This window comes from Agrilus planipennis, unplaced genomic scaffold (genome assembly GCF_000699045.2).
Source record: "Agrilus planipennis isolate EAB-ADULT unplaced genomic scaffold, Apla_2.0 scaffold108, whole genome shotgun sequence".
Classification (NCBI taxonomy): domain Eukaryota; kingdom Metazoa; phylum Arthropoda; class Insecta; order Coleoptera; family Buprestidae; genus Agrilus; species Agrilus planipennis.
The window spans coordinates 568,991-586,474 of record NW_020439204.1 but is presented as its reverse complement, the minus strand read 5'-3'; the positions used below and the strand labels follow the sequence as shown (position 1 = coordinate 586,474).

General features: G+C 34.5%; 1 protein-coding gene across 1 annotated transcript in view; it reads right to left on the bottom strand.

Moving 5' to 3' along the window:
• Window positions 1–8,115: 8,115 nt before the first annotated feature.
• Window positions 8,116–17,484, bottom strand: part of LOC108736611 (transcription factor Sox-14-like) — a 15,108-nt gene continuing 5,739 nt past the window's right edge. Inside the window, exons 2-3 of the mRNA XM_018469094.2 lie at window positions 11,382–11,786; window positions 8,116–9,122 (exon numbers count right to left, since the gene is read on the bottom strand). Coding sequence (XP_018324596.1) covers window positions 9,014–9,122; window positions 11,382–11,786 — 514 coding nt within the window. The 3' untranslated portion in view covers window positions 8,116–9,013. The remainder of the gene's footprint in view (window positions 9,123–11,381; window positions 11,787–17,484) is intronic.

The following is a 17,484-nucleotide window of genomic DNA, read 5'->3' as shown; positions in this document are numbered from 1 at the left end:
CATTTGCTTTATTTGTAAAGAAGCGATAGTACCTATAATTTATGGATGAATAGATATTTTTCTTTTTGTCGTTAACGGCACGTAAACTACAATAAGAAAAAATAAATATTGGTGTTGAAAACGAGCGTGAAGGACGTTATCTAGGATGCAATGAAAGGCCTTATCGGACCACAAAGACTAGAATGGAAAAAGAACGAACGGTAGTAGAAAAGGGTTGAAAGGCGTGCGGAAATCAGCAAAAGGAGCCGGTAACAAAGGCGATGACGGGCTCACAGCGGCGTCGCGACGCGCGTCGAAAGCTAACGCAATAAAAGACGCCGAGTGGTCTTTAGGAGGCATTCAGTACCCGACGTCGACGACACGGTCGACCAATTGGTTCACAATGGCCCGAATCATGGCCCGCTGTGACGACGAGTTCCGACCACCCGGCGGCGACGTGATGTTCATCCCACCCACATACATGTATAATGGTCTTTATATTATTGTGGAGATTCAAACCTAAAATTAATTTATTGACTATAAAATTGCAGTATAAATGTAATAAATGTGGATTATTTATGGGCCGAAGACAATCTTTTCTCGAGGATTCTTCATTGTCAGCACTTTGTCCCTTTTAATTTTAAATAGTGCTGATCCTTAATAGTTGGTAGATATTGTTTATCTGTCCATTTCATACAAACTCAGAAAAATTGAAAAAGACAGTAGTGTTGTTTTTCGTGCATAACTATATAAGCTAATTTAATCTGATACGTTTTTTTAAATAATTCTTCTAAGCAAAAATTTTTTTACTCACCAACTAACTTTTAAAAAAAAATAATGTCAATAATTGTGACAGTTATGAAAACTTGAGAACTTACCCTTCCTTCAATGCATGAATAATGGATAAATTGACCTTTCAGCGAACAAAATAGTACAAGGTACTTGAAAGAAGCAGAGTATTAAAAAATTTGTCTCCATTTCAACAATGTGTTATCTAGACATAGGGGAATCAAGAACACTTACTTCGAGGACATTCTTGTAGATCCTTTTTTTCAAACAGTGGGGTAAAGTTTTTTATTTTTATATTTAGTCTAGAACAGCAAACTGAAAATTTGAAATACCAAAAATGTTTTGTTCCAATAAAAGAATATATTGAAGTTGTTTCAAATAGTTTAACTCATAAATCCACCGGAAGTCATAATTTTTCATTTAGGCTTACGTAAGCTAATTTAATTGATAAAATATGTCTGTTCATTTCAACGTTGATGCAGCTTCCAATGTGATGATTCAAAGATAAAAAAATTAAACAGAACTAAAATCGTCCCCTTCCATAATAGGTACCTAACGACCTGCTAATCGTCGGATTTTGTTATCAGGGGTAGCAGTCTTTAATTAGGGAAATCCTTGCTCAATAAACAGATTTTCTTTATAGTAATTATATGAATATATGTAGATTTGTTTATGCAAAACAATGCGATTAAGGGCTCTACTTGACCGGGTTAAAGGATTTATAACGGTCTTGTTGTTGTGAAAGAAAACGTTATATACGAAGCATTTTGCATGGATTCACCAAGACTAAAATTCGTCATTATATGCGAACCGGTGTTAAGGTAGGTACACCTTAGAAGAGTGTGATCGATACAATCGATGCGACAATAAAACTGGTCGCATTAGTACTGATTTAACAAGTTTTTAAATAAAGGTACGACTACGTCAGTTGCTGCAAGTACCTACGACTCTGCGACTCATGCGGCAAGACCGCTCTAGAAACAGTCCGGTCGTATTGTTCGCTGCGGCAAGAAAAATCTCTGATTTTCGGTGAAAGATGATGAAAAAAAAACACTTATCTTTGACTATGCGCTACCTTCTTGTCGAAATATTGTAATTAGAGAAAATATTTGGAAATATTAACTGACAGAATTACACTAATAGTGAAAAGTATTACTGTTTGTAATGCAGATACATAGCGTTTGTTTAAATAGTCGTAACATATAATTATATACCTTACAGTAAGAAAAAGCTTTGTTTTGGAAATACAGTGTAAACTCTTTATAACGTCACTCGATTTAACGACAAACTCCTTAAAACGTCGAAATTGCTTGANCAAGAAAAGAATATATTAATGTTGTTTCAAATAACTCATAAATCCACTAGAAGTATACTTCATTTACTTCCTCTAGCGATGTGCCCCTTCCAATGTCTTGGATGTGCGCTGGCAAAATCGTAGTTGGGAGAAAAAAGCTCATTATACTCTCGACTTTTGTTCATTAAACATACTTTTTCATACAGTACCTGCCAAAAGTTTTGTTCAATCACGAATAGTAGTGGGAGTCGAATACAAGCGTTAAAGTCTTTAATATGTCTTCAAATATAAATAAACATCTCGTTGGTATTTTCAGTAGTAAATGGTGCCAGTAACAGCACATTTGAGCAATGCAATTGTAGTGGATAAAATGATCAATTTTTTCGTACAGTACTGTAAGGATTATACGCTCCTCACCGGTGAATAGTTTGGCCGAGAGTTGTCTCCTTCCTTTTCTGGCCTAGTGCTGTTATTTTCTACTTTGCGCCGATCAAACTGTAGGTCACATCGCTACAGAAACTAAACGAAGTACAATAATTTTTTGTTTAGTCTTACGTATTTGATCTTGGTCTTGCATATTCGGTCTTGGTTTTAGACTTGGTCTTATTCCTTCGATCTTGGTTTTGATCTTGCTAGTATAAAGACTGTCTTGGTCTTGATCTTGCATTTTCGCAAGACCTAGATCAAGATTACAAAACTAAAACTAATTTTCCTCATCAGTAGTAATTTAAGTGTTATGGTAATACATATAACGGTACACAACTTCCAGGGCGTGAACCAATTTTGAATGTAAGTGATTCTAACTGAAGTACATTTTACATAATTAATACAAAATAAACACAACCCAACAAAAGAGAAGTAGAGATGGTTCAGAATCTTATGAACCTTAGCCGTGGGTTACTTACTGACAAAACTGCACCCGTTCATTGATTTCTACATTCTTGCCTCTTAAAAACATCAATGTTTACGGTTCATCTGGACCTTTACCCTTGGCTGTATAATGAGGCATATGGCTAACTGCCAATCAGTGCTTCTATAATATTGTGAAGCTGGGAACACATTGAGAAACGTTGCTATAAGCTAGCAGTCTTTTACGTTACCGGTATTATTACTGCCCGTTCGGAGACATTTTACTGGACAGAGTGATAACACATATGAACGAATTACCATCCCTTATTTACATTAGCTAGCGTTCCAACACACTCCGAATTCTTGGAATATCTAATTTTTTGGTGTGAGTGCCGCAGTTACGACGTATTTACTAGGGTTTGTCGGTTTTTAAAAACCGGTTTTAAAATTTTTTTTTGAGAAAATTATGAAATTCGAAAACCGGTTTTTTANTATAACACATACCGGCCTCTTTATAGCCTCTGATGGACTTGGGGATCTTCTAATTTAATAAAAATAAATAATTGTAAATGGGACTGGAATGCTATAATAAGATTTTATCAAAATCCAAACCAGTTGTGTTTTTTGTTATATTAGGGTAGGTTAGGTTAAGGTTAAGTTAGGTTGCGTTAGTTTATTTCCCAAAATTTCGATTAGTCAGGAGCGGGGATTACCAGAGGGAGAAGATGATAGTAAGGATAGCTACGAATTATTGTTTTTAAAGTTATTTAATCCTGGTCAACTATTATTTCTTTGTTCTACTAAAAAAATTTTTTTATAAAAGTTCGAAACCCGTTAAAATCGGTTTTCTGGAAAAATTACTATTCAAAACCGGTTTTCTAAAATGTCGGTTTTTGTATAAACCCTAGTATTTACCTTTCCGTTATGTTCAATAATACTCGATTTTTGAAAGTAATTAAACAAAATTAAAGAAAATGTTATTAAACCGATAGACTAATACGCTCGAAAGCGATTTAGTAACAATATAGAGGAAATGGTATTTGCAATATAACGGAGCATTATTTTTTTAATTTGGAACGGATAGAAGTGCAACCCTAATGCAAATGATGCCGTTCGTTCTTTATCAATTGGGGGTTCGAAGGGCTTTTATAAAATCGGTCGGACGGAAAATAGAAACAAAAATGTAAGTAAGTTGAAATGCTCCGAGAACAAAGGGTCTTAGTTGAGGGTCAATACTGCACCATAATGGAGTCAGTTATTAACGGCTAATTCTTGTAATAACGCTCTATTAAAATTCAAAAAGCGTGTAATGCGAGTGGTAGAAAATGATTTTTATTAAAACTTCAAAATATATTGCATTTTTAAACCAATTAGTGATACTTTATGTATCTAATTAATAATAGTTTCATACCTTATAATAAATATTAAAAAAAGAAATTTAAAACGTAACAAATAGTTTTAATAATCACAAACAGTGCTCGTAATATTCGTAATGTGTTTCATATCGTTAAATTTAAATTATCGTTTTGAAAAATCCGAACAAAATAATTATGTTTCGTAGATGATGAATATGTTAAGAGGGAGATAATTGGGAGTAGATAATTTGACCCTAAGATAAAGATAGTGAAAAGTAAAAATGATGCGAATTACACAATGCAATTTATTAATTTGAAGGCTTAATGACATGCTATACTATTGTATGATTACCATCAATGTAATGTCGTTTTTAGTGCGAGTGCTTTCAATCTATTGGTTTTGGGTATTAATTTTGTTGAAATACGAACATCGCGCATTTTTATTAGTTTTTGCTATATGTAGGTACAATTACATTTCGATCACATCAACCTACTTGACTCGATTTTCCATTTGCAATTTAAGGTGGAACGGCAGTGGAAGTTTACAAATAGCAGGGAAAATGATTTTTTGCTAAAATTGCGTATTTTAACCGAATTGCTTTACGAGCTCTGTTTCAGTAAATTTAGCCCAATAATGTAACGAACATCTACGATGTTATTTAAACAAGTTTTGATATATATACTTATACTATCTTTTTCCTGTGCCTTCGCTCACAGAAATTAATACTGTTTCTATATAAAACATTTTAACTCCCAATTTACCCTTACAAAGTTATAATTTTATGTAATGTCGCCATCTTAAATTTCAAATACAAACGTAGCAACAACATTTCATCCTTAAGGGTTGATTTTTAAAAATTGCCAAAGCACGTTTTTGCTTAATTTTAACACTAAATATTAAGAGCAACCTTCAAGTAAATTCGACTACAAATAAAATATGTTCCATAAAAACGTTGCAGCCTCTTTTCATTTGATTAATTATATCAACGAGCATATCTAAATAACAAGTTTCGAGTAAATTCAACCACAAATAAAATATGTCCTAAACATCATCCCCCTCCTTCACAAGTTGAATTTTTTAAAATGCTAGATAGGTGTTTCACTAATTAAATAAGAGAGCATTAAGACTATGTTTCAAGTATATCTGATCACAAAAAATATATAGTCCAGTCGGTAGAGAATTTTCCCGACATAAATTTGTTACCGGACGGGAGTTGTTCCATGTTGTAGACGGGGAAAAGTTAAGCATCCTTGTATATTTTTAAACTTCGAAAAAATGTGCGTTAACAAATGGGGGAGGTCCAAAATTGGCAAAAACCAGGTTTTTAGATCTAGAAGGCAAGGTATTGCAACTACTTTTCACACCTCTGAGAGGTTGAATTTTTTAATCAAGTTTCAAGTAAATCTGTCCAAAAACCGAAATGTTCTATGCAATATTTGCAAAGCCCTTTCACCTTCTTGCAGAGGTTGAATTTTTTAAAATGTTGAAATGGGTATTTCATTAACTTTATATGAATGAGCATTAAAATAATGTTTCAAGTAAATCTGATCAAAAACAAAAATATTCCATACAAACCTTGCCAACCACTTTCACCCCTTTGGTTGAAATATTCTTTTTTTTATTTATTGTACACATCATAAGGGAATGCTCTATGCAAAATCAGCTGTATCAAACAATGCCAAGACGTCAAAATTTATAACATGATGGTTTTTCCATATAAAAATACTATCCAAATTTCCTGTGTATTTTCCAAAAATTTTCTTTGATGAAAACCTTGTCCTGTCAATATATGGGGGACCAACTTGACAAACACTAGATACGGAACAAACTTGTGGTTACGTACTAGTGGGTTATGTTTGAAAATATCAGCTGGTACAATCCAATTTATTCTCGCGCTAAGGTTTTTGAAAGTGGGTAGCATTTTTCCTCGACAGGGCCACATGTGTCCATGCGACATTCATAGTGATTCGCGAATATCATAGGATAGCCTCAAGGAGTTCACACGAGGCTACCCTGGTTGGGATCCTAACTGCCCTCTTCCCAAAATTCAATTCGAATACTGATTATCTCTGTAAAAGGAGAATCCTTGCGAGTGGACGGTGAAGTTACGTATTTAAATGTGTGCAAGAGAATAAAGGGAAGAAACAAAATAATGTAGGAAAACGTATCGAAGTTGTGTTGAATGTAATATACACAGATAAAAAAATTCATTCATGATGAACGTTCATTATATTTAGTACTCATTTAAATTATTGTTTTTTGTTTAGAATTTATTTTATATAGTGTTGCCCAAACGCAAGAACAAGACGAGACTTAGCCAGTCTTGGTCTTGGTCTTGCGCCAATACACCTGGTCTTGGTCTTGGTCTTGCGCTCCCAGTCTTGGTCTTGGTCTTGCAGCAAGAGTCTTGCAAGTCTTGCAATTACCTATTAGTCTATTACTATTTATTAAAGTTTACTTTAAATCCTAGAAAAACGTATTAGAATTGGAACATTGTGAGCTTGAATGAATATAGCCATAGTAAAGATCAAGCAGATTAATAAATAACTGAAGATTTGATAAGAAATTCGAAAAATCAACTGACCTATATGTCGTTTTCCATGGAAGTAACTGTTTCTTAATAAACATTTATGATCCTTGCTTTCTACCGCGCCGCCTCGCCACGTGCCGGCTCTATGATAAGGATGCCGCCGCAAATCAAACAATAATATAAAGCGTGTAAAAAAATTCGAAATTATTTTGCATGAGTATACCTACACCCTATGGCGGCAATCAAATAGTGTCAAATGTTATTATTTCGGCGTGGCGGCAACGATTGTTTTAGATTTCAAAAGAAGCCGCCGGCGCGTGTATCATAACCATGTACTTCCGAAAAGCGGCAAATTTCTTTGAGAAGTAAGTACAAAACCTTTGATGCCGCATTATCAAAGTGCCGATGGTTAAAACATAACTATGCATGCACTCAGTTTGATTTTAATAATTTTTTTATTCGCTATGTTTATGGTATTAGTCGTAATGCGCATAGGTCCAGTTTTTCATATTCTTTGATACAGTTTTTTGCGTCTCATAGAATTCCTAAGCGTACCTACCTATACACCGAACTGTTACACCTAACTACTCAGTGAAATAGCGCTAAGTCCTAGCTGCAAGACGCAAGAGTCTTGCAGGCTATGTCTTGTTCTTGCTCAAGTCTTGCACGGTCAGTCTTGGTCTTGGTCTTGCAAAAACGCAAGAACAAGACCAAGACTGCAAGACCAAGACTGAATTTGGGCAACACTAATTTTATAGGGAAGTTAATCATGCGACTTACCTATTTCCCGTTGAGGAAGAGGTTTTTTGACCTTGTTGTATTTCCTTTTTAAGCAAAAAGAATTGTTAATGCAAAAAGGGTACCTTTAAAAAATTATCATCGGCTACTACCACATTACGTAAATGTAGATAGGCAGTGGGCATTCGTATTAAATTAGCATGCCGTTGGCTTATACATATTCCTGTATTTGTTCTTATGAAATAATTATTATATAATTTAGTTGTCATTCATAAAAATTACTACAATGAAAAGGTAATTCATAATTTTATTTACGACTAGCTAAATTTTGGTGAAAAACTGAAAAATATTGAGGTTCTGAATAGGAGTAAATTCTAAAATAAATAATATTTGACTTGACGGCGTCTTTACTTATCGGATACTTTTTATTATCTTATTTTCTATATAGAGTTATGATTATTTATATATAACACATAGTACACCTTGAGAAGGCAATAAAACGTGAATTTTGAAACAAAATTTATATTTTCATTTTTTTCGTACATTTTTTGTTAACTAGAACTTTTTTAAGAACATGAAAATTAAAAGCCACCCACGTAACAAAATCTGCAATGTAAAAAAGGTTGTTTACAAACATTGTTAATGATAATCAAGTTTAGGTAATATCGACTAAAACTAATGAATCTGTTTTAACAATTTCTACATGAGAATGAACGATTTATAAATTCTCAGTAGTAAAAACAATACACATTATTGCACGTTATCATAAACATTAAATAATAATTTTGCTGTTAGGATTCATTTTGTCATGGAATATAAGAATGATTCAAAGGAAAAACGCTTAAAAAGTTGCAATAATCGCCTTTGAAATGATTACTATGTGAAAGGATTGGTTTCTTCTATATGACATTCGCTACATTACCATCAACTTTTCTCATTAACAAAAGATTCATTGTTTATTTTTACAAACGTGTAGTGTAAACCAGAGAGCGATATTGTAAATTTGACCATTTCTTATTTGAGTTTTTTTTAACGTTGATTAATATTGTGTTTGCTTTTTTGTAGAGTAAAGTAGGAATTCCATTTACTTATTGTTCTAGATTGTTGACAGTATTCACCATTTGCAGAATAATTTCAATAGAATGTTGCTAATAGATTCTAAAGATGCGTTTATATTATTATTTGTGATAGACGTTTGGATCAGTAAATGCTGTATAAGATATCACCGTCTTTTAATAACACGGACGAAACTACAACAATGCAACGTTTTCATTTAAGATCCATTTTCAAGATTAATTTACATATTTTACAATAATTTAACGGTCTTTTTTAAGACTTGCATTTTATTCATTATCATTGTCATTATCGTTAAGTATCACTGACGAAGATGATGAAGTAGCGGTACCAGCAGTAGGTACGACAGTATGCGCGTTCCACCATGGAAGGTTCATCCTCTCGGGAAGAACCGGAAGCGGTTTTCATATGACGTGTGTAGGTATAGGTGGCGCTGATTCCGTCCGGACGTCCTCATTTTTCATTATAACACATACCGGCCTCTTTATAGCCTCTGATGGACTTGGGGATCTTCTAATTTAATAAAAATAAATAATTGTAAATGGGACTGGAATGCTATAATAAGATTTTATCAAAATCCAAACCAGTTGTGTTTTTTGTTATATTAGGGTAGGTTAGGTTAAGGTTAAGTTAGGTTGCGTTAGTTTATTTCCCAAAATTTCGATTAGTCAGGAGCGGGGATTACCAGAGGGTGTTGATCATATTAAGGATAGGCAAATCATTTCGCGCATATCGACCTTTCACTATAAAAGATTAATCAGCCAGCAATAATAAGAAAAGAATGAACCTAAAAGTTCACCAGTTTTAGCACCCGCACACACTACTATGCGAAGAGCTGGGGTTCCATTGTTTCGATCAATTAATTATCAATTACATATCAAAGAGAGCATTGTTTGATCGATTTGGAGTCATTTGATGTGAGATCTGAGTTAGTCCCACTGCATTGCTGTCCGTTAGATGTATAGTGGCAGTGCTGCATGTTCGTCTTTGTTAAAAATAATAATTCATTTTAATAAAATTTTTGAATGCAAAAGTAAAGGGAACATTATCATCATCATCATCATCATCATCATTATTATAAGGTCGCCAGTCCTAATACTGGTTGGACACGCATCTCCACTCTTTCCTATCCTGAGCTAAACTTCGCATTTCCCTATAACTAGAACAACCCATATTTTTAACTATTTGCGAACAGTAATCTAATCTAGGTCTACCTCTACCCCTCCTAACTTCCGTTTCGGCCTTTAATATGTCTCTGGCTAGACCTTCATGCCTGAGAAGGTGTACTATCAACTTATCTTGCCTATTTCTTATTGATTTCTATAGTCCTCTGCTCTCCTATTCTTTCTAATATCTTTTCATTTCTAACCTTCTCTATCCACAATATCCTCATCATTCGTCTGTATCATCACATTTCGAACGCTTCTAACCTTTATCTTTTCCGCTGCACCCACTGTCCATGTTTCGCACCCGTACAGCGCCACGCTCCAAACATACACCTTTAACAATCGTCTTAGAATTTTCTTGTTTTTTGTAGGTAAATATATGCATATTTTAACAAGTATATTATACACAGTGTCCTACAACCATAATTATCCTAATAGTTGTTAATGACACAATAAAAAATTTGCTGAATAACGTAACCGTTTTAAATCAAGGCAAACGCCACCAGTATATTCTATTTGTTCCACTATACGTTTCATTATTCCCTGTCTCGTTGTCTTTCTTTTTGAAGACAAATTTAGCTCTGTTGCGTGAAAGAAATGATATTTTGTAGAATAATCTTTCGAATGTTTTAGAAGTTTCATGATACTTGCGTGCATTTTTTATTCATGATCCTCAAATTCATGAGTGAAATATTATTAACAGTGGTAAGCACAGGATTAGATCATTGATTAGCATTGGACAGGACAGCGGTTTGATTCCGGATCCGTCTGCACTGATTCAAAGTTTTCTGTGGTTTCCTTGGATCACTCAGGCAAACTCTGGGACACTAAATATTTCACAGATATAATCTTTCACTCTCGTCTGTCTACATTTTGTCCGTCTCGTCTTTCTCACCCCAACCACCACCACCACCACCCATCTTTTAATGTTTTTAGACGGATAGCACTGCCACTATTTCAGGTAAAATGATTTCACGGGCATTAAAGGGACGGGCATCAATGGAATTAGGCCTGAGATATGATTAAAAACGAATGAGCTGTAGAGTGTGTGTAGTTAACAGATAGGGTTGCCAGTATCTAGTCTATTTGCGAGACTGGGGCTGGATGATGATATGACTTTGGTCTAAAATATGCCAGGTTAATAGTCAGAAGAAGATGAGTCTATTGCGAGACTCATTTTTCACGCCACAAGCAACAAATGACACCATCATTTCGACCTACGGGTACATCAACCTGTCCCTTAACTTAGACCTACGTAGAAAATTCGCATGGCGATTTATAATTGCTGGTGTTAACAAATAAATAATTGGCGCCGATTTCTTGGCCCACCATCAATTGCTTGTAGATTTAAGCAACTAACGTCTCCTGGATCATCTCTCCAAGTTTACCATCTCTAACAAAGTGACTGATTGCAGCCAACCTTCAATAGTCATCTCATCATCCAGCTCCAGTCTCGCTAATAGATTGGAGTCTAGCATATTTATCTGTTAACGTCACGCACCCCACAAAGTTATTGGCCCTTTGTAGTTCTTCTGTGAAGAGTCCGCATTTCGCACTTTGATTATAACATATGCATACATACATTTTCCACTGAAAATTTTCATACCTTGTGAAAGTTGGAGGGCATATATTGCACGTACTGCTGGCACTGGTTGCTAAACTTCCTAGTGGCCACGTGATGGTAGGTGGACAAAAGTGGCTGTTGTTGTAAAGAAGTGCAAGTTCTGCCGCAAACTTAGATTCATCGGGATGTCGAAACGGGTACAAATATGGCAAAGGTGGGAATAAGGATCTCGACAATTTTAAATGGTCAGGATCAGGATTTAGTAGAGGCGGTAAGCCCGACGAACAAGATATGGCTGGTAACATTGATCTGTGAATACCCTGATCAACTGCTGAAGGAAGCAAGGGTGAAATGGGAAAACCGAATTTAGGTTCCTTTTTTATTATCGATTTCGGTTTCCGTCGTGGACGATATTTGTAGTCTGGATGCTCCTTCATATGAAGGGCTCTGTAACAAAAAAAGAATGGCCTCTTACAGAAGAACGAAATATAATCATTCCTAATTATATTTATTGATACATAGATATTTGTTGTACATATGGGAACCGTTGTCGATGGCGTATAGTTTTGTCTATCGTCTCATAATTCGTCGGTAGGCCTTTAGACACGGCCACTATCTATGACCTTACTATTGAATATTAACATTTACACCCGCTCGACACGCTAAAATATTACTGATCTTTAAATAAAAATATAACGTGTAGTTATACAACACGCTACTGAAGTGAAACTTCTTCAAACACACGAACATACCGGGATAGGGGTTAAGGAATCGGTTTAATGGTATTATTTGTACACTATGAATTTTAATTTTACATTATACATGCCGGAGTTGCCTGTAACGAACGTTGCATTGAAGCGCGTTCACGGCTTAAGCGATCCCCACTACGAACTCGACTACGTGGCCGAGTAGAGGGGGGGGACATCCGTTGCATGTAGGGTTGCCACCTTTTCAGGCTTTACATAAAGTATTTCTCGACTAAAAGGTTAAAAAAAAGTACTCGGCATAAAAATAATGTTAGTATTTTATTTTTTGTTTTTAAAAACACATTTTTTGTTACACCTAGCAGCCAGTAACAAATTGCTGTCGTTCTTAAATATATTAATAGCCTCTAAACATGGCAAACAAAGATTTAAGTAAACTAAAAGTTCATTTTTAATTAGTTTTAATGAAGCTTTATTCCTGTTGTCCCGCCACTTTGCATTCATAACAGAGAATACTCTTTCTGTAAATGCTGAAGTGGCCGGAACGGACAGCAAAAGTGACACTACTTTGAACAGATTTGGGAAATCAGGTTGTTCCGTAAATATATGGCTTGTCATTTTTCTGTGCAATATTATTGATATAAAAATACTCTAATATTCGAATAATCGCTTACAAAATTACGATGTTTACTTAAGGCCAAATAAAGTATTTTTGCGTAGTTTATGTGTCTTGTAAAATATAACGCACGCACAGTCGAAATAGAGTACAATACTTTATAATAAAGTACGGGTGGCAACCCTAGTTGCATGATTTCGTTACATAGCAACTCGCATGAAACGAACTTACCCTACCGTGCGTAAAGAAGTTTCACTTCCCAAAACCTTCATTTATTGTATAAATGTATTTCACTTCAAAAATTCGATTAAACAACATGGCGGATATGGAAGGTAAGCGTAAGGCACCGTTCGATTATTTAATTAGACTTCTACAGAATATCGTTACATTTTGAGCTCATCATTAGAAACAAAGATTTATTAAAACTTAGTTAATTGGTATTTCAGACTGTTTTAAAAAATAATTTTTTCATTTTATTTATTTTGTTTACTCACATTAATTATCCACATAATAAAATCTTAAAGTTAATCGTTTACTAATAATGGATGTAACGGTCTATTAGGTGCTAAACTATAAACGAGTAATCGGTTTTGCACATTTATGTAACAATTAACTTTTGCAATATTTTTACCTGAAAGCTCGAGTTTTAAATTATGCATCAAGATACACATACACATATATAACTATTATATAAACAAAAGGATGTCAATTAACTAAATAGGAATGTATTTTAAGAATATGTGGTAATAATGGCGAAGGTACAGTATCCAAATTACCGACAAGTTAGAACAAAGGGACGTCAAAGCGCGACGTGTGAAAAGCTCCATTGTGTTCACCGGGATTGGGACAGCGGCACCCTCTCACCCTCTGTCGGAGACAATCTTCTCCTGAATACGACGAGGAGCGTTGCCGTGTCCTATGCACAATAGCTGCATTATCTTTTGTAGACGCAGACTTAGTTATATGTATGTAGGTATAGGAACCTAACAACAGTTTTATATAGTTCAGTGGATGATAGGATTCATTGAAAAGTTTCGAAGATATAGAACGTGTATATAGAACACTTATCAGAATAGAAAACTGGTTAATTACTGAAAAAAGGTAAAATCCTCTTAAAAATTATTAGACACATAGCATTCTGAATAGAAGCCCTATATGACTGCAGCTTTGATCACTGCATTTAATTTCTTAAAGGTTGTTCTGAAATGCGATGTTCGGGAAGGTTACAACCAAAAATCTTATAATACTCAATATTGATTCGATTTGGCTAGAATACTCAGCGTTGCTTAAAATAGTAATGAAAGTTGCACCTTCAGTTACCCAATAAATACCTGACTAGAGTTTATAAGGGGCATGCCCTATCTAGCGTGCGGGCCTCATGTGGCTAATGAGGAGCATACCGATGTAGGGATTTCCCCGTAGATTCCTCATGAGAATCCCACCAAAAAAGTGGTGATACTAAAATGAGGATTGCCTTATGGGTTTTTCATATGGGTCTTAAGGGGCAAACCTAACACATGTATAAACCTACAATTAAATCTACCTTATTGGGGCTCGATGAGACAAATCCGTTTGAAAGTACCCTAGGTAAAATGGAAAAATTTATAAAAAATGGTAACAATCCCCTTGCCTAATTATGTCGTCGTTTCAATGAAATCTTTCACATTTGCAATGAACCAACAAGTGTACTTCCTGATATATTATTAAGTCGAAGAACAGTAAAACGATTGCAATTTAAAGTATTATTGATTAAAAAAGAGCTCAATAACACAATATTACTTAAGAGCAAACAAATTTTACAAATATGTGATATATTCCACCAAATGGAGACATAAATTGTATTGAAATTTGTGGAAAACTACTACGAAAAAGAATATCCCTTTATACGTATCCATGGGATGCTAAATATTTAGAAATGTACCTATAGTTTCTGCAAACAATGAAAATATTACTACCTGTAAAATCATAGATGTTGATAAAAAAGTGGTTTATCTTAATGTTAGTGACGAAAGTAAAGAAATAATATGTGTTATACCGTTGCTACATTGTAAAAGTGAACAGTTTCTCATTGGTAAAATATATTTCTCATTCAATTTTGTATTTTTTNGTGGGTGATGGGTTTTTTCCTGCTCGTCTAGCCCTGAAAATACTTTTAATTGTATAATCTACCCACACTAGTGGCGAATTGAATACCGAACGTAGAGGAGGTTTATTACATGCAATCATCAAAAAGGGTGGCATTTGATGAATACTGCGTGGTATAGGGAAATTCGTACAAATACCTTCAGCCATCTTTTCTTGTAGATAATACTGTAATATTTAGATGTCCAATAAATGCAATTTATTAAACCATTTGAGGGGTATTAAGCTATGTTTTATGTAGTCGCGGCGATATTTTCAAATATATAGATGCGGTTGGAAAAACATTTTCCACATGTTCACTAAATTATGAATTTTCACTCAATTTGCCTTAGCTGCATATAATTATCCAGTTCAATAATAACAGCTTTGATAAAATACACATTTGAATTACTTTAAGAAAATTTTAAAAGTTGCACATTAGTTCGACAAATCAAAATATACGTCCCCTCCGTTTAATTTATGTGTGCCGATTCCAGTTATTCCACCAAAGAAGCTAATGCTATGTCTAAGAAGGTACAGGGTACATCTTAGCTGTGGATCAAATATGGCAGGTAAAAGTGTAATTAAATTCAGTCGCTCGTTAAAAACCTCTTATATAAACAGTTGAAACCCGAAAATCGCATACCCATGAAAAAATCATATTTTAGAAATAATAAATGCAATATTCTTTTATGTACTTTGAATGACTGCTTAAATGTTAAACAAAAGTCATAATAATACTAAACAGATTACCTACATCTAAATTAGAGTATACGGAGATGATAAGACGAGATTAAAGTGAACTTTAATAATCGTTTTATATTGTGTTTTTTTAGTTGGTTTTTCAGCGTACAAGATCTTCTAAATCCGCGGGATTAACGGTAGATTAGTTGGTAGAATCGGTAGAATAAAAATAATTTACGACGTCTAATGCGGATCTTTTGCTTTATTGTGGTCGTTAAAAAAGATTTGGAAACGCGTTATCGTGTGCGTGGTCGTTATTATAGGAGGTATTGTTAAAAGGGAAGAAAAAGTGGGAAAGTGACGAAAAATAAAATAAGAAGCCTGTGTTGTTGTCTTGCTTATCGCGTTTCACACAAAGACTCTTATTTGCCTAAGCCAAAGGCAAATGTGGATAAATACCAGGCGTTTCTTTATCTGGTCAGATAATACATTTCCTCCTTGGTATTTGTTTAATTTTATAACTGAAATACACATATTACTGTTTAAATAGATACCTATGTGTAACAAACGTAAATTCGTGTACATATACACACGTATGGGCGTCTCTCACTTGGAACTGAACAGCTCGCCTTGTCTCAAATGTGTGTTCTCTTATTGTTGATTTTGTGATATAAAAATTTACGGAATAGATCTCCTTTCTTCGGTTTATCGAAGAGCAAACATCGGGCTGCTTGGGATAATGCGCGAGGTACAATAACACCTCTCTAGATTATGATAAATCCTGAAAAGACGGACTCAAAACTGGGTACTCTAAGTTTTGCAAACCTTTTGCTGCCTTTGTTGTGAATAACTTCCTGTCACATGCTTACCCTGTAATATAATATCTATGTATTGTGGACATGATACACACCTAAATATATCTATATAAAACTACGATGTTGAAACTGATTTACAAGGTGTTTGCAGATTAAAGTCGATAATCGATATTATTAATATCATTCTTTTTTCACGAAATATTTGTGATATCAATAGTATTGTAATTGGTTCATCTTTTTTTCCTCAAGGTTTTATTATTTCTGCATTCAATATTTATAGTAATTACCGATAATAAGAAACTGTGATAATTTTCTGTAAACGTGATTTTAAATTTCATTATAAAGACCAGCGAATTTGTAACTTTTTTACGGAAAGATACATAAACAACAAAACTATTGTTTACTTTATTAGTTACTACCTGCCAATATGCAATAGCATATATGTATTGTTACTGAAGCAATACTTAACATTTATTGTAAAAAAGTAGACTTTATCCGCGGCTTCGCTCTTTTGATGTTTTTAATAGGTGTCAAATTTCATCGACGACCACATAAAACTAATTTTTCTATCCCTTGGGAACAGCAGTTTTTCTTTTGCATAAGTGGTACCCTATGTACTTTTCTGTACCCCTAACAATGTGCGTACAAAATTTCTTGATGTTCGATTGAGTAGTTAAAGTGTGAAATCGACCACATATAAAACTAATTTTCTACTATCCGTCGGGAACAATATTTTTTCTAGATACAAGGTACCCTATGTGATTTGCTGTACCCCTGACAGTGTGTGTACAAAATTTCATGATGTTCGGTGGAGTAGTTAAAGCGTTAAATCGACCACATATAAAACTAATTTTTTTTATCCCTCGGGAACAATATTTTTTCTGGATGAAAGGTACCCTATGTGCTTTTCTGTACCCCTGACAGCGTGTGTACAGAAATTCATGATGTTCGGTTGAATAGTTAATGCATGAAAAGCCGACAAACAAACAAATTCACAAAATACTACAAACGGCACAGTGAACGCCATCTGTAGCACGATGCTACATTTTAGGATTACGTATCCTACAGATGGCGTTCACTGTGCCGTTTGTAGTATTTTCTGAAACGCACTGTTAAGACAGGAGGTAAAAGTTGGTCTGTGTTCTGTCGGAGCTGCCTGCGACGCGCTGATGAGATCCAAAAAGATCGAAATCGCGATCCGCGTC